Source organism: Lampetra planeri, chromosome 37, assembly GCF_965212315.1.
Source record: "Lampetra planeri chromosome 37, kcLamPlan1.2.h2, whole genome shotgun sequence".
NCBI classification, from domain to species: Eukaryota; Metazoa; Chordata; class Hyperoartia; order Petromyzontiformes; family Petromyzontidae; genus Lampetra; species Lampetra planeri.
Window position 1 is genome coordinate 3,125,516 of NC_136143.1, and position 26,835 is coordinate 3,152,350.

The 26,835-nt window shown below is 53.7% G+C and overlaps 1 protein-coding gene across 1 annotated transcript; it reads left to right on the plus strand.

The window, feature by feature from the left end:
- Positions 1-917: 917 nt before the first annotated feature.
- On the plus strand, positions 918-22,876 carry LOC144730911 (sodium-dependent serotonin transporter-like). Its single transcript, XM_078611764.1, has 13 exons — positions 918-1,336; positions 6,738-6,872; positions 7,647-7,866; positions 9,543-9,681; positions 10,181-10,315; positions 11,703-11,806; positions 11,904-12,031; positions 13,151-13,263; positions 14,940-15,071; positions 16,862-16,961; positions 17,757-17,857; positions 18,621-18,788; positions 21,027-22,876. The coding sequence occupies exons 1-13, from the start codon at positions 964-966 to the stop codon at positions 21,111-21,113; spliced, it is 1,935 nt and encodes a 644-aa protein (XP_078467890.1). The 5' UTR covers positions 918-963; the 3' UTR covers positions 21,114-22,876.
- Positions 22,877-26,835: the final 3,959 nt, after the last annotated feature.

The window sequence follows — 26,835 nt, forward strand, 5'->3', positions numbered from 1 at the left end:
CTCGAGTGTGCAATGACCGCACACACAACACACACACACGCGCACACACACACACACACGCACGCACACGCACACACGCGCACACGCGCACACACACACGCGCGCACGCACACACACACGTGCACACACACGCGCGCACACACACGCGCGCACACACACACACGCGCACGCGTACATACACACACACGCGCACACACACACACACGCGCGCACACACACGCGCACGCGTACATACACACACACGCGCACACACACACACACGCGCGCACACACACACACACGCACACACACACACACGCACACACACACACGCACGCGCGCGCATTCCACGAGGTTACCGTTTAAATCGGCAAATTTCTCGGTTCTGAGAATGAAAAAGCTCGGGTTGATTGCCGACGCGCCGCTGTTCATCTCGAGCGGGACGTGTGAGCGAGCGCAGCGCCCCATCGTGTGCCGAGAACAGGGGGCACTTGAAGGGATCTCGGAAGCAGTTCTGTGATATCTCTTCCGCGGGCTGCTCTCCAGCACAGCGGGGCAGTGTCCCGCTATGTCAGCTGCGCGCGTCAGCTCGCGCCTGGGAACTCTCGGCGACTCACCCAGCACCACCTCCAGACACCACCTCCCCCCTCCCCTCTGCCCCCCCCCCCCCATCTTCCAGCTCCCCCAACTCTCACTCATCCCTCCCATCTCCCCGCTCCCCCGACCCTCCCCATCTCATCCCACCCCTCCCATCACCAAACTTCCCCCCCCCCCTCCTTTCGTCCCTCCCATACCCATCTCCCCCACCTCCCAGCATCGCCCCCCGCTCTCTTTACCCCCCTCTCTCCCGCCTCTCTCTCAATCTCACTCCCCCTTCACCACCCCGCCCCCTCCCTCCCCTTACCCCCTCGCCCCCCCACTCCGAGGTGTCCCCCGTGCCGCGGCTCCCAGCCGGGCTCAGGTGCGCGCCGCGCCGCAGGAGCCATGATCCCCTCTCACGCCGCCACCAGCAGGGCCAATGGCTTCGCCCCTCGCTACTCACCGGGACAGAACCCCCCCGCACGGGGCTCCTCTTCGGGGAACGCCGAGCTCATACTGCTCAGAGACACGCAAGCACCACCACCGCCATCGCCATCATCAGCAGCAGCAGCACCGCCCGCCGTGTCCGCCGCTCTTATTCTCGAGTCTCGAGGTGCCGCGTTGAGTCGCGACCCCGCGGCGCCGCCGGGCAGCGCTGGGGAACCTCCGCGGGACACGTGGGGGAGGAAGGTGGACTTCCTGCTGTCCGTCGTCGGCTTCGCCGTGGACCTGGGCAACGTGTGGCGGTTCCCTTACGTGTGCTACCAGAACGGTGGAGGTGCGCTCCGGAACACGTGTCTGTGTGCATGCGTGCGTGTGTCTGTGTGTATCTGTGTGTCTGCGTGCGTGCGTGCGTGTGTCTGTGTGTCTGTGCGTGTGTGTGTGTGCGTGCGTGTGCGTCTGTGTGTGCGTGTGTGTCTGTGTGTATGTGTGTGTGCGTGCGTGTGCGTCTGTGTGTGCGTGTATGTCTGTGTGTGTGTATGCGTGTGTCTTTGTATGTGCATCTGTGTGTGTCTATGTGTATATGTGTGTATGTGTGTGTCTGTAAATGTGCATCTGTGTGTGTGTCTGTATGTGTGTGCATGTGTGTGTCTGTGTATGTGCATCTGTGTGTGTCTGTGTGTGTGTCTGTGTGTGTGTGCATGTGTGTGTCTGTGTATGTGCATCTGTGTGTGTGTCTGTATGTGTGTGAATGCGTGTCTGTGTGTGTCTGTGTGTCTGTGTATGTGTATGTCTGTGTGTGCATCTGTGTGTGTGTGTATCTGTATGTGTCTGTGTGTGTTATGGGGAGCGGTGGTGTAGCGGTTAGCGCGCTGGGCTACGAACCTGACGCACCGAGTTCGATTCCCGCTCACGGCCAACACCAGTGACGACTATCTGGACCGGTCCTGGGCCTCCCCTAGGTCGACTCAGTCTCAAATTATTGCCTAGTACGATGTGTAAATATCGCCACTAGGGAGACAAAGGCGGCCAGGCGTGGTGCTGGCCACCCACCCCTTCGTGTGCCGTTCCGGCCTTGCTGCTCGCTAAAAGCACTTGCCCCAACAGTCTGCTACAGGCTACACGGGGGATCTTCGTGTTATGGGGAGCAGTGGCGCAGTGGTTAGCGTGCTACGCTACGAACCAGAGGTCGCAAACGGGTTTTGATTCCTTACCCGTACCCGTACCCGGCCGCACCAGGGTCGCAAACGGGTACCCGTACCCGGCCGTACCCGTACCCTAGCCGTACCCGGCTGGGTAGGGTACGGGTACGGCCGGGTACCTGATTGCGATTGCGACCTCTGGGATGAAGCCATGTTGCAGGCGCGGGTGGGTTGATTCTAGGAACTTGAATTGTGAGAAGAGACAAGACGTTGGGAAATGAGTGACAAACAGTTACTCACCAGTGACTCACGGTCTACCCGTACCCAGGGTCGCAAACGGGTACCCGTACGCTGTGTGTATGTTGTGTGTACGCTGTGTGTGTGCTGTGTGTACGCTGTGTGTACGCTGTGTGTACGCTGTGTGTGTGCTGTGTGTACGCTGTGTGTACGTTGTGTGTACGCTGTGTGTGTGCTGTGTGTACGCTGTGTGTATGTTGTGTGTACGCTGTGTGTGTGCTGTGTGTACGCTGTGTGTACGCTGTGTGTACGCTGTGTGTGTGCTGTGTGTACGCTGTGTGTACGTTGTGTGTACGCTGTGTGTATGCTGTGTGTACGCTGTGTGTACGCTGTGTGTGTGCTGTGTGTACGCTGTGTGTGTGCTGTGTGTACGTTGTGTGTACGCTGTGTGTACGCTGTGTGTGTGCTGTGTGTACGCTGTGTGTGTGCTGTGTGTACGCTGTGTGTACGTTGTGTGTACGTTGTGTGTACGCTGTGTATGCTGTGTGTATGCTGTGTGTACGCTGTGTGTGTGCTGTGTGTACGCTGTGTGTGTGCTGTGTGTACGCTGTGTGTATGTGCACGGTGTATATGCACGTATCCGTGTTAGTTCGCGTGTAGACGAGGCATCACAGTGCGTGCTGGGCGCCACAGAAGCGAGCAGGGAATAAAAACCATGCCTATGCATGGATTCCGGAACGCTTTCCAATCCGGGATGGGGGTTGACCCAACCCATCATCCATCCGGGGTCGTTAAAATAAGTAACACTGAACCACCCCCTGGATGAGAGCTGTTAATGGGTCAGCGCGCTCGAAATCGCCGGGTCGATTCGACCTCCCGGCACGGCAGCCGAAACACCGGGCCGGAGTTTCTCGACTCCCCACGCGGGCGTTTCACGAGCGCGTGGTGGTGGGGCAGAGTGCGGGCAGGCCCACAACCTCTTTCAAAACGTCGCATCAATTGTGGGGGGGGCCGTTGTGCAACTGATGCTGGGAAATCTGGAAGCAAGCAATAGCGGCGTGGGTGTGTGATTGGTGGTGGTCATAACAGCATTGGCCGTGATGGAGCAATCCCCCAAGTGGTGGTGCCACGGGAGTGTGGAGGTCTCGCTCGGCACGCTGTACCCCCCGTGAACAATCCTGTACCCCCGTGAACAAGCCTGTACCCACGTGAACAATCCTTCTCGTGTATTCAACATTGTAAACGCACACGCTGTCGTCTTTACTTGAGCGTTATTCAACATTGTTATGTTAAATTGTTGCTACATTTATCTAAACTTTGTTAAATGTAAAATGTTAAAAACTCTGTACGCTTTAAATGTCTCGATGTAACCCAGCACGGTTGGCTGTGAGCGGTGCGAAATAAGTTTAACACACACAAACACACACACACAAACACACACACAAACACACACACACACAAATACACACACAAACACACAAACACACACACAAACACAAACACACACAAACACAAAACACACACACAAACACACACACACAAACACACACACGCAAACACACACAAACACACACAAACACACACACACAAACACACACACAAACACACACACACACAAACACACACACACAAACACACACACACATACACAAACACACACACACACAAACACACAAACACACACAAACACAAACACACACACAAACACACACACACACATACATAAACACACACAAACACACACAAACACACACAAACACACACAAACACACACACACACACAGGTCGCCCTGACAGCAGAGCGTTGTGTTCTCAACCTTTCTGGGTGTTATTGAGTGTCCGGGCTAATGAACATGACGCGGGACGACTGACGAGTAGGGGGGGGGGCACAAGGGCGAGGGGGGCACAAGGACGAGGGGGGCACTTGGAATCGCCACGAGTCGTCGACTCGGGGCGCACGTGACCGCGTTGGGCGTGCGGCGCGCGCGTCCGCCTTTGTCTTCCCCAACCCCGTAATGTCCACGAGGCGTGTCGGGCTACTCGTTTAGGGCCGAGTGTACCTAACGGTGGCCCACGCGAGGTTGAACCGCCGATCGCCACCGACAAGAGTGTGTGTGTGTGAGTGCACGCATCACCACGACACGAGTGTGTGAGTGTGTGTGTGAGTGTGTGTGAGTGAGTGTGTGAGTGTGTGTATGAGTGTGTGTGAGTGTGTGAGTGTGTGAGTGTGTGTGTGAGTGTGTGTGTGAGTGAGTGTGTGTGAGTGTGTGTGTGAGTGTGTGAGTATGTGAGTGAGTGTGTGTGAGTGAGTGAGTGTGTGTTAGCGTGTGAGTGTGTGTGAGTGTGTGAGTGAGTGTGTGAGTAAGTGAGTGTGTGTGAGAAGCTACCTGGTCTGTCGCTCCGCACGAAGCTTCAGGTCTTCTCGGCCACGGTCATTCCCTCCCTTCTCTACGCTTGCGAAACGTGGACCCCCCTAATGGAGCATCTTCGCCGGTTGGAAACATTTAGGCTGGCCTGCCTACGATCCATCCTGGGTTTAACCAGGCTGGATTGTGTGAGGAGCTGACAAATCCTTGAAAGATCTGGGCAAAGTCCCATCGGTGAGCTCCTCCGGCAGGCAAGGCTGCGTTGGCTGGGTCATGTAGCCCGCATGCCTAAACAGCTTTTGTTCGGCCGGATCGAGGGGGCTAAACGGGCGCGGCACGGGCTAGAGAAGAGATGGAGTGATGTGGTACAGGAGGACGTGGAGCTGAGTGGACTTGCCGATGACTGGTACCAGCGGTGTCAAGATCGGCCTCAGTGGAGGAGGCTCGTGAAGGACGCTACTGGGCAGTTGGAGGCAGTCGCCCTACAACAACAACGGAGGGCGGAGGAGCGACGCTCACAACAACGAGCGGAGCGCCGGGTGGTTAAAGCACAGCAAGTTGGTACAGTAGGGGGCAAAGGTGGTGCATCAGCCAGTCATCTCGGTCATCTCGGTCAGTCGACCAGTGGCACCTGCTGGGTCTGCCCCGTGACCTCCTGCCAGCGGGCGTTGGACACTTCACGTGGCCTCAAGGTGCACTTGGCCTGACACAAGCGTCGTGGTGACGTCACCGCCACTTAGTGGTTGTTGTTGTTGTTGTGTGTGAGTGTGTGAGTGAGTGTGTGTGAGTGTGTGAGTGAGTGTGAGTGTGTGTGAGTGAGTATGAGTTTGAGTGAGTGTGAGTGAGTGAGTGTGTGAGTATGTGAGTGAGTGTGTGTGAGTGAGTGTGTGAGTGTGTGAGTGTGAGAGTGTGAGTGAGTGTGTGTGAGTGTGTGTGAGTGTGTGTGAGTGTGTGTGAGTGAGTGTGAGTTAGTGTGAGTGAGTGTGTGTGAGTGTGTGAGTGAGTGTGAATGAGTGAGTGAGTGTGTGTGAGTGAGTGTGTGTGAGTGAGTGTGTGTGAGTGAGTGTGAATGAGTGAGTGAGTGTGTTTGAGTGAGTGTGAGTGTGTGTGAGTGAGTGTGTAAGTGAGTGTGTGTGAGTATGTGAGTGCACTCATCACTACGACACGAGTGTGAGTGAGTGTGAGTGCGTGTGAGTGTGAGTGCACGCATCACCACGACACGAGTGTGAGTGTGTGTGTGCACGCATCACCACGACACGAGATGAGTGTGGGTGTGTGAGTGAGAGTGTGAGTGTGTGAGTGTGTGTGAGTGTGTGTGTGAGTGTGTGAGTGTGTGTGTGAGTGTGTGTGTGAGTGTGTGTGAGTGAGTGTGTGTGAGTGTGTGTGAGTGTGTGTGTGAGTGTGTGTGTGAAAGTGTGAGTGTGTGTGTGAGTGTGTGAGTGTGTGTGTGAGTGTGTGAGTGCACGCATCTACAGCGATGACCAAACCGAGCTCGTTCATTCAGACTTTCTCATCTGCGCCGCGGGACTGCATCGTTACCTGGTTTACAAGCTGGGGGGGGGGGGGCGGTGGTGGCGGGGGGCTCATACGCCAACTCAGGAGAGGCGGTGTAGGGGTGGGGGCATGCTCCGCGTTAAACCAACTCGGAGCAAACGTGAAAGGCGACAGCGGGTCCCGCGATGCTGCCGTTCGTGTTAAACACCGCGCTAGCGGTCGCGTGCATTTGACTCTGCGAATTTAGAACGTGGGGGGGGGCTGAAGCTTCAGTAGGGGAGGGGGGTCAGGGTTCAGCTCACTTCAGCCCCCCAGATGCTGCGGGGGTGATCTGCGCCAACCTCGTGTCCGCTGCCCGAAGTCGAACCGTGTCGCGTTGCCTCTCCGGCCAGACGCAGCTGCCCAGTCTCCGATCTCCCCCTCGGCTAACCCGGCTACCACGGGGGTCCCGGATGGATGTGCCCCCCCCCCCCCTCTCCGCGCCCCCCCCCTCCCCCAGGAGCCTTCCTCTTCCCCTACATGGTGATGGTTGTGTTTGGGGGGGTCCCTCTCTTCTACATGGAGCTGGCGCTGGGGCAGTTCCACAGAACGGGAGCCATCTCGCTGTGGAACAAGATCTGCCCCCTCTTCAAAGGTACGGGGACACGGGCGGGGAGCGGGGTGTCAGGACATTCGGGCACACAGCGGCAGCGTAGTGCACAGGCGGTGGTCTATACAGGTACGTCCGTCATACAGGTGTGTCTGCAAACAGGTGTACAGGTGTAGATGTTTATAGCTGTACAAGTGTGTCTGTATACCAGTGCAGTGCAGGACTCAGGAGACGATAATTGTGGAGGCACCTTCTTTCATCAACACACACGATCTCGACTACACACACCCGTCACTCGCTAGCCTCAACACGACACTGGCCGTCGAGCAGCGCGACGTCGAGCGACTTCATCAGCGACGACGGCGACGAGACGATCCGATTGCCACGAACAGCCCCCGAGCTCCCGCTCTCGGCTACTTTTATTATCCACACAGCGCGGCCTCGCTCAGCCCTGGCCACCCCCCCCCCCCTCCACCTTCTCGAACCTACCAGCAGGTTCCAGGGGCCTCCAGGTGGACCCCCTCCATGAGCCTGGCCCCCCAGTTCTTCCATTCTGCCGACACACACAGCCGCGTGTACTGTCGCTCACCGGCGCGTGTGCTGTCTCTACACTGCAGTTGCCGCTGTTGGTCACCAGGCGGCGCTATTACACTACACGAGTATACAGGTGTGTCTGTATACAGGTGTACTGGCATACAGGTGTGTTTGTCAACAGGTGTGTCTCTATACCCATGTGCTCGTATCTCGAGGTGTCCGTGTGCTGTACCCCCCCCCGCCCCCCTAACACCCGGGATCCAACTCGCAACCCCCCGGCGCCAGGCGTGGGCTACGCGATCTGCGTGATGTCGCTGTACGTCGCCTTCTACTACAACACGGTGATCGCCTGGGCCCTGTTCTACCTCTACTCGAGCCTCACCACGGAGCTGCCCTGGGCGCACTGCGACAACGCCTGGAACACCCCCGACTGCTCCGACTACTTCCTGCGCAACAACTCCACGTGGGGGGCGCACTCGCGATCGCCCGCCGAGGAGTTCTACACGTGAGCTGCGTCGGTGGGGGTGTGGGGGGGGCGGGGGGTGTGGGGGGGGGCGGTGGGGCAGACAGGGTGACACTGGAGTCACGTGTGGGACATGGGCGGGCGGGACGTGCAGGGGGCCACAGAACGCGTGGGACAAGGGGACGGGTCAGTTAATTTATTAGGTGTAGCCTTGTGAGCCGTGCGGCTCTTGACTCGGGTGCAACCGCAACAAGCAAAAATATGAACAAGAAACATCTTAAAGTGACTACGTGCAACAGAAAAATCCAGGGAAAAACATCAAAGTCTTCCAGAAAAAAACACTGCGTTTCAACGATGTGTACAAACATCCCAGTGGGATGCAAGTCAAACAATAACAAGCATAAGACAATTTTGATTAAAGTTAACAGTCTAACTCTGTACTACAACAAACAAATATGGGTAAACCAAAACGTTTACGAAGTCACCAAAATAAAGCGATAAAAACAATGTAACAGTTATCATAGGAACTGTGATTCAAATGTAACAATAAACGATCTACACATAACATGTACGACCAAACTTTGCAGCCATAGCTGGCAGCATGAGTCCCTCCATAACAGCAGGAGTATCAGTTAGGAGTATCAACATTTTTCAATGCACAGCAGCGGACCATGCGTGGAACGCATCATCGCTACGACTACCATCACCAACATCATCGTATCCCTTCCAAGACAACGATCCCCAGTGTAGCCCTATCAGACTGTTGAGCAGCACCTACGAAGGCCGGAGCCGCGCACGAGGGGTGGGTGACCAACACCACGCCTCCGATTAGCACGCTTGGCTACGTACGGTGCGAAGGAAGTTCATCGTACATGCCGCACCTGACCGCCTGTGTCTCCCGACTGATAACACTGGTCAACAAAAAAAAAACGTTTTTTTCTGGCCTGGACTTTGCTGTTTTAGACTAATTTCAGCGTGCTCATTCCAAATCTGATTTGCTCTATCACATCTCATTTTTATGCTATCGGCATACCCCATTTTCATTGATTTTACCCGAAATTAACTCTGTCACTTATGATTGTAAGTTGTTGCGAGTCAGTGGCTGCTTTAGTGTTAAAATATGGTGCTGTATTTTTAGGATAGTGTGTTTATAATATCATTTTATGTAGATATCCACATTTATTTAATATTTTTCTGCAGTTTTTATTGAAAATGCAATATTTGATATCTCAAAAACCTGATGTGATAGACAAAAACTGATGCAAGATTTGGAATCAGCACCCCAATATTACCGTTGGAATACCTTATGCCAGAAAAAGTGTGTTGACCCGTGTAATATTTAAACACTGCACCAGCGACCTATTCGCATATTCACTGTCGCCGGTGTTGGCCGTGAGCGGGACTTGAACTCGGGTGACCGGGTTCGTAGCGGAGCGCGCTATTCACCGTGCCACCGCTCCCCCTTCCACGCGCCACACTCTACCACCATTACCACGGCCACCACCACCACCACGGCCACCACCACCACCACGGCCACCACCACCACCACGGCCACCACCACCACGGCCACCACCACCACCACGGCCACCACCACCACCCCCACCACGGCCACCACGGCCACCACCACCACCCCCACCACGGCCACCACGGCCACCACCACCACCACCCCAACCACGGCCACCACGGCCACCACCACCACCCCCACCACCACCTTGCAGGCGGCACGTGCTGGGCCTGCACAACGCGTGGGGGCTGGAGGACGTGGGCTGGCTGCGTTGGCCACTCGTGGCGTGCGTCGCGCTCGTCTTCCTCGCCGTCTACTTCTCCCTGTGGAGGGGGGTGCGCACCTCCGGCAAGGCGAGTCCCTGGGGGGGGGGGGGGCTACGGGGGCGCTTGGGGGGGGGTCTTGAGACGTAAGGGGACCCCCCCCCTCTCGCCCCAATCTCCATCTGTTGGTAAGTGGTGGAGATGGGGGTTGTTGTGCAGAGTAGACAGTGGGGACATTGCTGTTTGTCAATTCTGGGGGGAATGGAGTGGTGTAGCGCGGCGTGGTGGAGCGTGGCGTGGTGGAGCGTGGCGTGGTGGAGCGTGGTGGAGCGTGGCGTGGTGGAGCGTGGCGTGGTGGAGCGCGGCGTGGTGGAGCGTGGCGTGGTGGAGCGTGGCGTGGTGGAGCGTGGCGTGGTGGAGCGCGGCGTGGTGGAGCGTGGTGTGGTGGAGCGTGGTGGAGCACGGCGTGGTGGAGCGTGGCGTGGTGGAGCGCTGCGTGGTGGAGCGTGGCGTGGTGGAGCGCTGCGTGGTGGAGCGTGGCGTGGTGGAGCGTGGTGGAGCGTGGCTGAGCGTGTCGTGTGGGCTGCAGGTGGTGTGGTTCACCGCCACGTTCCCCTACGTGGTGCTGGCCGTGCTGCTGGTGCGCGGGGCCACCCTGCCCGGCGCGTGGCGCGGGGTGCGCTTCTACCTCACCCCCAACTGGGACCGCCTCCTCGACAGCGAGGTTCGTGGAGTGGGGGCCGCGAGGGGGCGGCTGACGGGGGTCCCCTGTCGGGGTCTAATGTTGGGACCCGGGTTGTGTAGATGATGGGTGGGTGATGATGAGTGGGTGATGATGGGTGGGTGATGATGAGTGAGTGATGATGAGTGGGTGACGATGGGTGAGTGATGATGAGTGGGTGATGATGGGTGGGTGACGATGGGTGGGTGATGATGGGTGGGTGATGATGGGTGGGTGATGATGGGTGGGTGAGGATGGGTGGGTGATGATGGGTGGGTGAGGATGGGTGGGTGATGATGGGTGGGTGACGATGGGTGAGTGATGATGAGTGGGTGATGATGAGTGAGTGATGATGGGTGGGTGATGATGGGTGATGATGATGGGTGGGTGATGATGGGTGGGTGATGATGGGTGGGTGATGATGGGTGATGATGATGGGGTGGGTGAGGATGGGTGGGTGATGATGAGCTGGTGAGGCGATGGTGAGTGGGGGTGAGCTGGTGAGGTGATGGTGCGTGAGGGTGAGTTTGTGAGGTTATGGTGAGGTGATGGTGCGTGAGGGTGAGCTGGTGAGGTGGGGGTGAGTGAGGGTGAGGTGATGGTGAGTGGGGGTGAGCTGGTGAGGTGATGGTGAGGCGATGGTGCGTGAGGTGAGGGTGAGCTGGTGAGGTGAAGGTGAGCTGGTGAGGTGATGGTGCGTGGGAGTGAGCTGGTGAGGTGAGGGTGAGCTGGTGAGGTGAGGGTGAGCTGGTGAGGTGAGGGTGAGCTGGTGAGGTGAGGGTGAGCTGGTGAGGTGAGGGTGAGTGGGGGTGAGCTGGTGAGGTGATGGTGAGTGGGGGTGAGCTGGTGAGGTGAGGGTGAGCTGGTGAGGTGAGGGTGAGCTGGTGAGGTGAGGGTGAGCTGGTGAGGGTGAGCTGGTGAGGTGATGGTGCGTGGGGGTGAGTGACGACGGTGACTATGTAAGTCGTGGCTTTGTCACCGCACGTGTGAACTCGTGTGATTCCCATGATGCATCGCGGCGTGATGAGGCTCGCGCGCGCAGAGTTAATTGCCCCCCGCTAATTCATGCCCCAGAGGTGGGGGAGGGGGGAAGGGGGGATAGAGCCCCCCCCCCTCCGTCACCTCCCACCAGAGGGAAGCGCCGGTCCCAACTTAATCTGAACACCTGTCTAGAAAATATAATCATACTCCGGTGATGGAGCGCTCAAACATCATCGCCGTCACCACCACGACCATCACAAACAACCATCTCCGCTTTCAACCGGTGCCACTTGGGTGACCACCCCAGGGCGCTGTTGCCAACCGAAACTCGTGCCGGGGGTCTCTTTGAGTGTCTCTCTCCTGGCCGCGCACAATGAATGATGAGCTCGAGTCGTCGTCGTTGTCTCAGGTGTGGGTCGCAGCAGCGGCTCAGGTGTTCTTCTCGCTGGGCCCCGGCTTCGGGGTTTTGTTGGCGCTGGCGAGCTACAACCCCTACCACAACAACCTGTACAGGTGCGAGTCGCAACACACCTGCGCCGAACGCAGACACGAACCGCGACAACCACAATCGACGCGAATGACCCCCCCACTGTGTCCCTGTGCTGCGTAGGGACGCGATTGTGACCAGCTCCATCAACTGCGCCACGAGTTTCATCTCGGGCTTCGTCATCTTCACTGTGCTGGGATACATGGCGGAGAGGCGCGGCGAGAAGGTCGAGGACGTGGCGAAGAACATTGGCGAGAGCTCCACCACCACTTACACCACCACCACCTCCACCACCATCACCTCCACCACCACCACCATCACCTCCACCACCACCTCCACCACCATCACCACCACGACCACTTCCACCCCCTCCGCCACCATCACCACCACTACCACCTCCACCACAATCACCACCACCATCACCACCACCACCTCCACCATCACCTTCACCACCACCACCTCCACCACCACCTCCACCACCACCACCACCACTTCAACCACCACCTCCACCACCATCATCTCCACCACCACCACTTCCACCACCTCCACCACCATAACCTCCACCACCTCCACCACCACCACCACTATCACCTTCACCACCACCTCCACCACCATCACCACCACGACCACTTCCACCCCCTCCGCTACCATCACCTCCCCCACCACCTCCACCACAATCACCACCACCTCCACCACCATCACCACCACCTCCACCATCACCTCCACCACCACCTCCACCACCTCCACCACCACCACCACCTCCACCACCATCACCTCCACCACCACCACATCCTCCACTACCACCACCATCATCACCTCCACCACCACCACCACCACCACCACCTCCTCCACTACCACCTCCACCACCACCTCCACCACCATCACCACCACAACCACCACTTCCACCACCACCTCCACCACCATCACCACCACCATCACCACCACCACCACCATCACCTCCTCCACCACCACCTCCACCACCATCACCTCCTCCACCACCACCACTACCACCACCACCTCCACTACCACCACCATCACCTCCACCACCACTTCCACCACCACTACATACCCTCCATCACACCTAACCTTCCACCACGATTCACCACTACCTCCACCACCGCCAGCTGAGGCGATGCAACAGGAGGAGGGATGAGAGGGGATGAGAGGGGATGAGAGGGGATGTGAGGGGATGTGAGGGGAGGAGAGGGATGAGAGGGATGAGAGGGGATGAGAGGGGATGAGAGGGGATGGTTTGCGGGGGTTTCATTCTCGGCGCTTCCCCCTTTCCTGGTGGGGGCACAGTGAGGGGGGGGGGGGCTCACCCCCCCCCCCCCAGTCGAGTAATGGACGTCCCACTCCCTCCCCCGCAGGCCCGAGCCTTCTCTTCATCACCTACCCCGAGGCGATCGCCACCATGCCCGGCGCGCCATTCTTCGCTGTCATCTTCTTCATCATGATGGTCACCCTGGGGCTAGACAGCACGGTGCGACGCGGGTTCCCCTCCATCGCCTCACGTCACTCACCTCAGCTCACCTCAAACACCTCAACTAACCTCACCTCACCTGACCTCCGTCTGAACTCACCTCGCTTCAGCTGACTCCCCTCAAACACCTTACCCGACTCACCTCCACCTTGCCGCACTTCAACGCAACTCATCTGACTCACCTCAACTCAACTAACCTCACCTCATCATGGGACCTCCTTTGCCAGTACCAAAATATGATCACAGGTTTTTCCCCCCCTTTTTTCTGGCAACAAAACAGTTGTGTTAGGATGTTTTAAACACCAAAGTGAAACCTTTTTACAAGGAATAATGGTCTGCATTAACCACAATGCTTGTGGTCAGAATGCAAACAAAAAACGCACTCTGATAATATATGCATTGTCCTTGAAACTGATTGGTCCACACCAGAGACAGCTTTCTTTTGAGCCTAGTCTCAAACGGTGTTAGACCCGAGGACGCCTTTTGGCCTTTTGGCGTCCTCTGGTCTATGATCACAGTGTGTTTTTTGTTTGCATTCTGACCACAAGCATTGTGGTTTAATGCAGACCATGATTCCTCGTAAAAGGTTTCAGTTTGGTGTCTTAACCTCACCTCACCTGACCTCCAACTCAACTCAGGTCACCTCACCTGACTTCACCCGACCCTGGTCAGACACCATATGCACATCACCTGCTATGGCGCGCACACACACACGCAGACACAGGTCCACCGTGTAGCCTACGGACTGTGAAGCAACGCGGTGCCCGCGAGTAGCGCCCACCTGCGGAGGCCGGCGCGTCGCACGAGCGAGCGGGTAGAGCGACGCGACCGTCGGCGCCATCGCGCTCGCTGCTCGGAAGGGCACCACACAGGCGCACAAGTAGCTACACATGTTGCAGTAGTAACACATGTTGTAGTAGTAGTAGCTACACTTGTAGTAGCTACACATGTAGTAGTAGTAGTAACACATGTTGTAGTAGTAACTACACATGTAGTAGCTGTAGTAGCTACACATGTAGTAGTAGTAGTAGCTACACATGTAGTAGTAGTAGTAACTACACATGTAGTAGTAGTAGTAGCTACACATGTTGTAGTAGCTACACATGTAGTAGTAGTAGTAGCTACACATGTAGTAGTAGTAGTAGCTACGGGCCCCGTACTTTCAAGGGCCCCGCGCTAAATGCTTTCAAGCTATAAATTCCGGTTCAGTGATTCTGCACTTGCTCTATTACTATAGTACTATACCGCTTTCGACTTTTACGAACGACAGGGTGTTTAAGGTTAGCGATTTGTCGTATTATCTGGCTGTATAGCAAAGGAAAAAACACAATTACTTTACTATGCAAGTGAATCATTTATTTGTTTGAATATTTACGTGTCATATTTTTTTTTATTTAGGGCCCCTTTATAACATGTGCTACAGGCCCCGCGCACTAGCTTCTTAGTCCGGCCCTGCTCACGAGGGGTAGCCAGAGGAGGGAGCGCGCTCCAGAGGAGGCCGCCCGTCTCGGATGTGGAACGACGACGACGACGATGCGATCGGCTCGCGTGCAACGGTGTCGCGCGGACCGGTTGCGTTGCGTGGCCGTGAGAGGCGGCGGCGGCTTGTGGAGGCCTTCATCCAGCAGTGGATAGATGACGGCTGATGGCGGTGACGTTGGCGACGACGTGTGTAGTTCGGAGGGCTGGAGGCGATCGTCACGGCGGTGACCGACGAGTTCCCCCGCGTGTTCTCGCGGCGCCGCGGACTCCTCCTGCTCCTCGTGGTGTTCACCTGCTTCCTGGGCTCGCTGAGCACGCTCACGCAGGTGAGTGTCTCACTCACGCAGGTGAGAGTCTCACTCGCTCAGGTGAGTCTCACGCTCAGGTGAGTGTCTCACTCGCTCAGGTGAGTGTCTCACGCAGGTGAGTGTCTCACGCAGGTGAGTGTCTCACGCTCACGCAGGTGAGAGTCTCGCTCGCTCAGGTGAGTCTCACGCTCAGGTGAGTGTCTCACTCGCTCAGGTGAGTGTCTCACGCAGGTGAGTGTCTCACGCTCACGTAGGTGAGAGTCTCGCTCGCTCAGGTGAGTCTCACGCTCAGGTGAGTGTCTCACTCGCTCAGGTGAGTGTCTCACGCAGGTGAGTGTCTCACTCACGTAGGTGAAAGTCTCGCTCGCTCAGGTGAGTCTCACGCTCAGGTGAGTGTCTCACTCGCTCAGGTGAGTGTCTCACGCAGGTGAGTGTCTCACTCACACAGGTGAGAGTCTCGCTCGCTCAGGTGAGTCTCACGCTCAGGTGAGTGTCTCACTCGCTCAGGTGAGAGTCTCACGCTCACGCAGGTGAGTGTCTCACGCTCACGCAGGTAAGTGTCTCGCTCGTTCAGGTGAGTCTCACGCTCAGGTGAGTGTCTCACTCGCTCAGGTGAGTCTCACGCTCAGGTGAGTGTCTCACTCGCTCAGGTGAGAGTCTCACGCTCACGCAGGTGAGTGTCTCACGCTCACGCAGGTAAGTGTCTCGCTCGTTCAGGTGAGTCTCACGCTCAGGTGAATGTCTCACTCGCTCAGGTGAGTCTCATGCTCACGCAGGTGAGAGTCTCACTCGTTCAGGTGAGTCTCACGCTCAGGTGAGTGTGTCACGCTCACGCAGGTGAGAGTCTCAATTCCACAGGTCGGTCATGAACTCACGCAGATGACACCGAGTCACCCTCGCGCAGGTGAACCTCGCTGAGTAACCGCGCAAGAATGAAGGTGGCCTACGCACTGGCAGTGGTGGTGCTGCCTGCGTCACGTGGTGTACTATGCGTGGCGCTGTGCACGAGACGTGATGGTCTATGTGTAGTGCTGTGCATGGGGACGTGATGATCTATGCGTGGTTGTTGTGTGCTGTGCGCGTCACGTGGTGTACTATGCGTGGCGCTGTGCATGGGGACGTGATGGTCTATGCGTGGTTGTTGTGTGCTGCGTGCGGTACGTGATGTACTATGCGCGTTGACGCGGGGCGAGAGGTGGCATGCTCCGCGTGATGTGATGCGCTTGCTGTGTGTAGAGTGGCCTGTCTTGAGGCTTGAGGTGGAGTAAGCGTTCAGATGGAGACCTCGGTCACCAAAAAGAGTGAAGTCAATAGAAATAGCGACAACAAAAAAACAACCGCATCGCGTGGTACATTGAAAGCATTGCGCAGACACAAATGGATGTGAGACGCGAGTTAACGATTGCACTCCCTGCAGCGCAAATCGACTCGGCAAGATTATTTTTAGACTGATCATGGTACAACTACCAGAAGGAATTATGTAAACATTAAAGCAGGTGCAGGGTGACTGTCGTACTGAGATTTTATCGGAGGAGCGTATCATCTTGATGTCAAACGAAGTCATCGTAAATAATCGACAGTTTAAATTCAAACTGTGACCGAGGTGGAAGAGTTCGATACGGGGCGTTGGGGGGTGCTGTGCTCAGCGTACTCTGCGTGCTGTGCGTGGGGGCGCTATGCGTAGTGCGCCGTGCTACGCTATGCCTCGCGTGCTGTGCGTGATTCGCTTTGCGCGGTGTGCTGTATGGGCCATGCTACGCGTGCTATGTCACACGCGGCATGCTATGCGCGCTGTGCTGTGTGGCCAGGGAGGCGCCTACGTGGTGAAACTGCTGGAGGAGTTTGGCACCGGAGTGGCCATCATCGCTGTGGTTTTGTTCGAGTCCATCGCCGTCTCCTGGTTCTACGGCACGGACCCCCCCCACACCCCCCCCCCCTCCTGATCCCCCTTTCTTCCATCCTCACTCCCCCCCCCCCCTTATTCTCCCTGGCCCCTGTGCCTACCCGTACCCCCTCCCTTTTCATCCGGACCCCGACGGCGTGACCCCTGATATCCGCACTCAGTCAACCTGCCGCGTCACCCACCAGCTGGACTATCCAGAGTGGCGTCTTAGATGATGGGCCTCCTGTGTGCGTCTGTGTGTGTCTGTGTGTGTGTGGAGAGCGTGTGTGTCTGTGTGTGTCTGTGTGTGTCTCTGTGTGTGTCTGTGTGTGTGTGGGGAGCGGCTGTCTAGCGGTTAGCGCGCTACGCTGCGAACCCGGCGAGTTCGATTCCCGCTCAAAGCAAACACAAGTGACGATTATCTGAACCGGTCATGGGCCTCCCCTAGGTCGACTCAGCCGTAACTGTGTAACTGGTGTGGTGTGTAAACATCGCCACTGGGGAAACAAAAGCGGCTGGGCGTGGTGTTGGCCACCCACCCCATCGTGTGCCGTACCGGCTATCATAGCTGTGCTCGCTAACAGCACTTGCCCCAACAGTCTGTACAGGCTATACAGGGGATCTTTGCCTTGTGTGTGTAAGGCGGCCGAGCGCGGTGTGCCGATCACACCACCCCCTCGTGCGCCGTGCAGGACCTACATAGGTGCTCGGCAACAGCACTTGCCCCAACAGTGCGTGAAGGCTACGCGGGGAATGTTTGTCTTCGTATTGACCGGGGTGTGTATACAGCCCCGCGCCTGACCCACCTGTCCGCTCCGCAGGTGTCAGGCGATTCTCGTCCGACATTAAGGACATGCTGGGCTTCACGCCCGGCTTGTTCTGGCAGGTGTGCTGGGCGGCGTTCTCCCCCATCTTCCTCTCCGTGAGTTCCACACATCAGGTGCACTCACCTGGTACATGTGTCATCAACTATGGGGGGGGGGGCAGCACTTTCGCCGATGAGACACCATCAGTGTGAGGGCCGCCACACGTTTGAAACCATTGGAGGTTGCAAGTGGCCCGCGGGTCTTGCAATGAAGAACACCGCCCTGTTCACTCGGAGAATATTTCCACACGCTTTTTGGTAGACGTCAATATTCTTATGAAGATTATTATCAACACACCTGGGAGAGGTTCTCAAACCACCCCATGTCATGTTTTAACTCACCTGCTACAGATTCCCAAATACGCCTGGATATCCTTCTTGAAGACTGCTGGGTCTTGGTTTTGAGTGTTATTTTATATTTAACGAGGTTTATCATTGTTTGTCGTTGATTCTGAGATCACTTTGTTTTTTAAAATCAGTAACCGATTCTAAACGTCGACGTGTGGTGCGAGAAGGCAAAACAGTTATAGATTCTGAGATATGAGAATGATGATCAGCCATAGACCTCGTCCGTGCAAATTTTTCTCTGCGAGGATGCAAGATCTTCTTCGTGAGCTCTCCCCTCTCTGCCCTTCCGTATCTCTCCCTTCTCTTTTTTTTTACGATCAGTGGAAACAATAAGATGCTCGGTGTATTCGGCACTTTGCTTCGTTCATCATTTCGTAATTTTTTTTTATTAACATTTTTAAACTCTGCATCTCGCCCCCTTTCCCCCGACTCTTCCCCGCTCGCTCCCCTCTCTCCATCGCTCTCTCCGCAGTTAATCTGCTTGAGCTTCCTGCTGACGACTCCGCAGCTGCGGCTCTTTGACTACACGTTCCCCCCGTGGAGCATCTCCGTGGGCTACGTGGTGTCGGCCTCCTCCTTCGTGTGCGTGCCGCTCTACATGATCTACGCGCTGGTCCGCGCGCCCGGCACACTGCGGCAGGTGAGGGGGCGGGGTCAGCTGAGGGGTCAGGTTCAACTGAGCAGTCGAGGTCAGATTCTTGTAAGAGGTTGTGGTTGGGATTGGGGGTCTGTGTTGCCATCAGGGGCAGAGTCGGGGTCATGGTTAAGAGTGAAGGTCAGGGTTGACCGGGACCTCGTTATTTGTTGAGTGTGGTAGTCCAGCAGCCTAGGGGACCCACGTGGAGTAGCCAGGGTTGGTGGATCACGCAGAGATCGCCAATCTGGGTGAGACCTCCAAAACATACTGGATGTCTATGCGGCCAAATATAAGGCAGCACAGCAAGTCGGTTCATGTTTCCACAATCTGTGGGTGCAACGGTGAATGTTATTCGCAGATCGGAATTCGTTTTTTTTTTCATGAGCAGCGTGCCACGGTTTCCTGCCACACGCAAAGCACTCAATAACGAGGTGACCAAGCACTCCGATGCCGTGACCTTCCTGAAGACAAAAGAACGAGGTTCCCGTCGAGGCTGTCCAGGGTAAATAGACGACCACAATATTATTATTATTAAAACGAGTGGAGCCGCCCTGCCCGGGTCACCACAACTTCCCCCATTTGACAGAGCCGCCGCTTATCGCGACCCATTCCCCGCTCTTATCGCCCCCTTGGGCGCAACGCACGAACGCGCTCATGAAGACACGCGCAGCACTGGGCGATTCCGTGGCCGTGGTGCTGGTGGTCAGTGCGGCCCACACGAATGGGCAGCGGTGTCACAAGCGTACCCCACCAACTCACGCTTTGGGGCTTTTAAGTTGAAGTAAAAAAAAAAGGCCACCATCGATACCTCCACCGCCATGGCTTCCACCTCCCAGATCCCACAGCAGTCGGCCACTCGTGACTGACTTGCACGGTCTGATCTTAGTCTCAGAGCCGTTCGTGGAGTCGTACACTGCGGCTGTGGATATCAATGCCCCCTCCCCGCCCCCCCATATCAGGGTCTCCAGTCTAATGGACCTTAGAGTCACCACCGTTTCAGATTTACTTTCTCAAACAAGCGGCATTTTATCGTATTAGGAAAAAAACCCCGGTTAGAATGATTAGGACAAATAAATAAGAAATCACTTCCCTGGAAAAAAAATTATCGCGCTCAAGACTCGGACAAATATTTACCCACGCCTGTACTACTTTGAGAGCAAGCACACTTAACAGGCGATGCGATTTGAGGAATAACATAATGATTGTGTTCATTGGAACGAGTTGAGTAATTCCTTCCACTTACAAACACGGAAACGCAGCAAAGGACTGGAACCAGGCCACAATGAACACGCGGGACATGGGCCTCGAGATTACAGCCTTGCCCCTCAGTCTCCAGCCTTGCGACTAGGACCACAACCTTAAATTTCGATTTAAAGCTTTCGTGACTGCAGGGATTCATCTTCTTGGTTCTTTCGGTAAAGTCACGTAGAAGGGAAGTAATAAAATAATACAAATAAAACATAATAAAATAATTCTCACGACAGTTTAACACGTAGGCTTTCGCGACCACTATTATTCATAATCAACGTTTTTGGGTTTAGATCGCGTTATTTATAAATGTGTCGTAACCCTCCACCACCCGACACGGCCAATCAGTAAAAAAGTGTCACGTTGACAAAAGACAAATAGTTCACTGCTTTAGCCCACCGGTGTGTTGAAGCGTGGAACCACAACATTTACAATTTGAGTACGACGTTTCGCTGGTAATTGCATCCAGCATCATCGGGCAATTCGCCCGATGATGCTAAAGCAGTGAACTATTTGTCTTTTGTCAACATGACACTTTTTTACTGATTGGCCGTGTCGGGTGGTGGAGGGTTACGACACATTTATAAATAACGCGATCTAAACCCAAAAACGTTTATTATGAATTATCACGACGTTTCGGCCACAACGCAAGCAGCCATCCTCAGGTGAAGACCAGGTTTGTCGGGGAGACAGCGTTCAGACACTGGTCTTCACCTGAGGACGGCTGCTTGCGTTGTGGCCGAAACGTCGTGAGAATTATTTTATTATGTTTTATTTGTATTATTTCATTACTTCCCTTCTACGTGACTTTACCGAAAGAACCAAGAAGATGACCACAACCTTGTCCGTTGCCTTGGCCCTGACACCTCTTAGCCTTACCCTTGAAAGAACCCCACCTTGCCCCCTCGTAGACCCCGACTCTGCTGGTTGTGAAATGCTGTCCTTGCCCCTGGGAGACTCCAGCCATGACCCTGAGTGTCCGTGTCCCCACAGAGGCTGCGCGCGGTGGTGACGCCTGAGGCGAAAGGGAGGTCTCAACCTGGCCTCGCGTCTCCCCTCGCAGTCACGTCCCACGCCTGAGCGAGGCAGCAGGGGGCCTCTGGGCTTGCCCTGAGAGGGAGAGAGAGAGGGAGAGTTCTCGGCCTTGCCCCCTGAGATGCTCCTGCGTGGTCCAGTGGGAGACTGCGGCTTCAGCAAAGAAGAGTTGAGAGTGGTTGGGCACTGCCAACTTCTGGATCACCCCCACCATGAAATTGCATTCCGGCGACGAGGAACTTAATTAACAAAACGATAGCATCACACATCACAACAACAATGACACACGTCGATTATGGACCGATGTATACAATCAGGGAACAACTAATGCGTGGTAATTGTTCCCACAATTTATTTAGGGAGCTGAGTGGTTATGAGGTGCAGGATGATGAAGGGGTTGAGAATGAGATGTGTGAGTGGGTTGTGGAAGAGATGCAAAGAGAACATGGGATTGGAGATTTTGAGTGGCACAATGAGGAGATTCATTATGAGTGGGCTTGGAAAATGTTGAGGAGGTTCGGGAATCTGGGGAACATGGGGAGGGTGGAGAATTGGGCCCAGGAATGCAATCGTTACGTGGATTATGCATTCACCTCAGAAACAATTCTACCAATGATGCAACGTGCCAGCGTCACCTTATACGTTTCATTCAAATGTGTTATTTGGTAACACTTTCTGACTATGGAAGGGATTGTCTTTTACTCAACAGCTCGTAATGGTTAACTATGCACATGCAAAGCTATACGTCAGGACACATACACAAAAAAGTTGGCATTCTTTTCAGACCCCGTGCCGTGACGTGCGGTCTCCAACTCACGTGGTGTAAGTCTTGACTCGCTTGTGTTGTCATCGAAACGTCCGAGATTTTGTTTATTTTATTTTTAATTAATTTGAACCTATTTACGTGACTTTACCGAAAGACCCAAAGAATAATCACGTGGTGTACTCCGACTCTCCGGCCTCTCTCCTCGTGTGCGACGAAAGAAGGGCCATCGCCCCAAATGTCGCCTAGTGTGTACAGTACTCGTCATTGTAGAGCTATCGTGTTGTTGAGGAGTGTTGTTGAGTTGTTGAGTTGTCATTTGTGCTTGTGCGCCACTGCCAAACGCAGCAGCAGCAGTAACACTAAACAATGCTTCATAGGGAGGTTTGCCGGTGAAGAGGTTGAGGAGGTTACGGTGCACGTGATGCAGGAGGAAGAGAATAATGAGATAAGGCCCGGGCAGCCTTGTTTAGAGATAGGAAACATCGTGGAGGTTTTGGTAGCTGCAGAGCTTGAAGAGGAGGATGGTGTTGAGGATGAGGTTGGTGTTGAGGATGAGGATGGTGTTGAGGATGAGGTTGAGGATGAGGATGGTGTTGAGGATGAGGATGGTGTTGAGGATGAGGATGGTGTTGAGAGTGAGGATGGTGTTGAGAATGAGGATGGTGTTGAGGATGAGGATGGTGTTGAGGATGAGGATGATGTTGAGGATGAGGATGGTGTTGAGGATGAGGATGGTGTTGAGGATGAGGATGGTGTTGAGGATGAGGATGATCTTCTTGGTTCTTTCGGTAAAGTCACGTAGAAGGGAAGTAATAAAATAATAAAAATAAAACATAATAAAATAAAATAATTCTCACGACGTTTCGGCTACAACGCAAGCAGCCGTCTTCAGGTGAAGAATGAGACACTACCAAGCTAGGAGCTTATATATAAGCTGGGTTGGAGGTGGAAGAGCGCCTTAACAAAAAGAATGTGCATATGAAGAGGAATTTAGCATATTCATGGTAAATGCGTAGGAGGTGGGTGGGGGGGTTTCATAGTCATATTATGCCCATGCATTATGCAGGATCAACAGCACCAAGGGGGGGGGGGTGCAGGGAGTAGCATTAACAAAGGAAAGGAATGTTAATAGTATGTAGCTGCAGTTACTAAACAACCACGTAGAAAACTAAAGTATAAACTACATAAAAAACTAAAGTATAAACTGCATAGCACCATCAGTATACTTACTATACTCTACAATAAGCTGAGTTACTAACAGCAAGTAATACATTACAATTCTACGTCGTAAAAATGATATAATATGCTTCCATCTAAACTGTATTCTCTTACATCACACGAGCATACACCGTACTATATACTGCCATAGATAAACCCAACATTAAATTATATACTGTATTGCTATAAACCACCTTATACATTTTAATATAACACTATGTATTATTCTACTCACCCTAATGTGTATCACACTGCTATATGTTTACTATACAATTACGATACTATATATTACTTTGTACATTGTATTAAGCATATAAATGTTATACTATTTGTTATTATACACTGTACCATTGACCGTCGTGTCAATGGGTGAGTCGTGGGGGGAAAACTTGCAGCGGAGCGAAGAATCCATTCCCTGCGGAGAATACAATGCCAGTGAGTGGAACGCGGTCTGAAAGTCACCGTAAACGTGAACACAATCAGTTAAGATCCGAAATGGTTTATTACGTCCTTCCAATGATTGGTGAGCCAGAATCCATCTTCTCGGTTAAAATTGTCTCTGTGTTTGTATATGTGGATCGCCTCATGAACGAATCTCTCATGGTAGCCAGATGGCTTGCAGAGAACCTCTGTCTTGGAGAAGTCAATGTCATGTGAGCCCACTGAGTTATAACAGTGATCTGCCACGGCTGAGGTGTTTGTCCTACCGTGTTTCAGGTCAGCTTTATGTTCACGGATGCGGTCCGAGACATGTCGTGAAGATGGATTCTGGCTTAGCAATCATTGGAAGGACGTAATAAACCATTTCGGATCTTAACTGATTGTGTTCACGTTTACGGTGACTTTCAGACCGCGTTCCACTCACTGGCATTGTATTCTCCGCAGGGAATGGATTCTTTGCTTCGCTGCAAGTTTTCCCCCCTCGACTCACCCATTGACACGACGGTCAATGGTACAGCGTAGAATAACAAATAGTATAACATTTATATGCTTAATACAATGTACAAAGTAATATATAGTATCGTAATTGTATAGTAAACATATAGCAGTGTGATACACATTAGGGTGAGTAGAATAATACATAGTGTTATATTAAAATGTATAAGGTGGTTTATAGCAATACAGTATATAATTTAATGTTGGGTTTATCTATGGCAGTATATAGTACGGTGTATGCTCGTGTGATGTAAGAGAATAAAGTTTAGATGGAAGCATATTATATAATTTTTACGACGTAGAATTGTAATGTATTACTTGCTGTTAGTAACTCAGCTTATTGTAGAGTATAGTAAGTATATTGATGGTGCTATGCAGTTTATACTTTAGTTTTTTATGTAGTTTATACTTTAGTTTTCTACGTGGTTGTTTAGTAACTGCAGCTACATACTATTAACATTCCTTTCCTTTGTTAATGCTACTCCCTGCACCCCCTGCACCCCCCCTTGGTGCTGTTGATGGTGTTGAGGATGAGGATGATGTTGAGGATGAGGATGGTGTTGAGGATGAGGATGGTGTTGAGGATGAGGATGGTGTTGAGGATGAGGATGATGTTGAGGATGAGGATGGTGTTGAGGATGAGGATGGTGTTGAGGATGAGGATGGTGTTGAAGATGAGGATGATGTTGAGGATGAGGATGATGTTGAGGATGAGGATGGTGTTGAGGATGAGGATGGTGTTGAAGATGAGGATGGTGTTGAGGATGATGTTGAGGATGAGGATGATGTTGAGGATGAGGATGGTGTTGAGGATGAGGATGGTGTTGAAGATGAGGATGGTGTTGAGGATGATGTTGAGGATGAGGATGATGTTGAGGATGAGGATGATGTTGAGGATGAGGATGGTGTTGAGGATGAGGATGGTGTTGAGGATGATCTTGAGGATGAGGATGGTGTTGAGGATGAGGATGATGTTGAGGATGAGGATGGTGTTGAAGATGAGGATGGTGTTGAGGATGAGGATGGTGTTGAGGATGAGGATGGTGTTGATGATGATGTTGAAGATGAGGATGATGTTGAGGATGAGGATGGTGTTGAGGATGAGGATGGTGTTGAAGATGAGGATGGTGTTGAGGATGATGTTGAGGATGAGGATGGTGTTGAGGATGATCTTGAGGATGAGGATGGTGTTGAGGATGAGGATGGTGTTGAGGATGAGGATGGTGTTGAAGATGAGGATGGTGTTGAGGATGAGGATGGTGTTGAGGATGAGGATGGTGTTGATGATGATGTTGAAGATGAGGATGATGTTGAGGATGAGGATGGTGTTGAGGATGAGGATGGTGTTGAAGATGAGGATGGTGTTGAGGATGATGTTGAGGATGAGGATGGTGTTGAGGATGAGGATGGTGTTGAGGGTGATGTTGAGGATGAGGATGGTGTTGAGGATGATGTTGAGGATGAGGATGGTGTTGAGGATGGAGTTGAGGAGGGGATTGATGAGGCTGCCTGGACGCTGCCACACGCAGGCCAGTGCCTTAGCCCACAGTTCGGCAAGTGCCCTCAGCTGGTGCCTCGGGGATCACGTGGGAACCGCGCCCGTTCCCCAGCTCTTCGCAGCCACTAACTCATCTCTAGAAGCTCGCTTCACACATTTACGCTCCATCATGTATCGCAATATATATTATTGTATCTAGCGCGCTTCGATTGGGTGTACTTCATGAGCTAGCGAGTGACCAGATGGCGGCATGGTGAAGACCGAAGGCCGTGCTAAATCACCGTGGGCGTCCAGGTGCAGTGTTTTTTTTACATTTATCGACAAAAAACGAGGGCACTTTTAAGGCAACCCGTCACCGGCAACCACGTCGGCTTGTCACGAGAAATTGCCGCGCGGCGGTGGCCGTGCACGCCCTTAATCCAGAGCAGCGGGGGGAGGCGAGGGTTGGTGGATCACGCGAACGTTCCCCGGCTCGCCGGCAGAAGGCGACAGAGCGGAATGCGGACAAGCGCCAATCCGGTCCATCTGTGCAGGATCGAGTGTTGCCCCCTCGCACGAGTCGGTTTCTCAGGCTACTCCGGTTCCCCTCCCACGTGCACGAATACGCGTCGATTAGCTGAACACATCTTAATACATCGTGGGCCCCAGAGCTCGGGCAATTGTTTGGAGCGCCGGGCTCGTCGCCGCTGCTGCCTTCCCGCTCGTCTGCGGCTCCTCTGCGCGTTACAAATTTGTAAAACAAAAAAGCGTTGCGAGATGCACAGTGCTTGACGCTCTGTGAAACTAACGCGTTGTGGTCATGGATGTCATCGCAGAGCCACTTAGTTGCATCTAGCCACGAGCTAAGGGGCCGTCCATAAATGACGTCACGCACCTAAGAGGGGGGGGGGTCAGACATTTGTGACGATGTGTGACGAGGGGGGGGGGTTTGAGAAATGTGACGTCACATCAAAATGCGCAACTTTAAATAAATATAGACAACACGTTATACTTAATTAAATATACTTTTTAATAAATGTTTTCTCCTACAACATCAGAGTGCAGCGCCACATTAAATACGCACTACAATGACAATAGTTTAAAGCGATTTTAAGCATGTTTTATTTGGGGGGGGGGCAGAGCATATTTGAGGGGGGAGGTCTGACTTTTTGTGACGCCGTGTGACTAGGGGGGGGGGTCAAAAATCGTCAAAAATCGCGTGACGTCATTTATGGACGGCCCCTAAGCTGGTTTACGAATCGTATATTGGTCAAAAATCGTCAAAAATCGCGTGACGTCCTTTATGGACGGCCCCTAAGCTGATTTACGAATCATATATTGGTCTGCGGGGCACGCAAACTCGGTGTAGC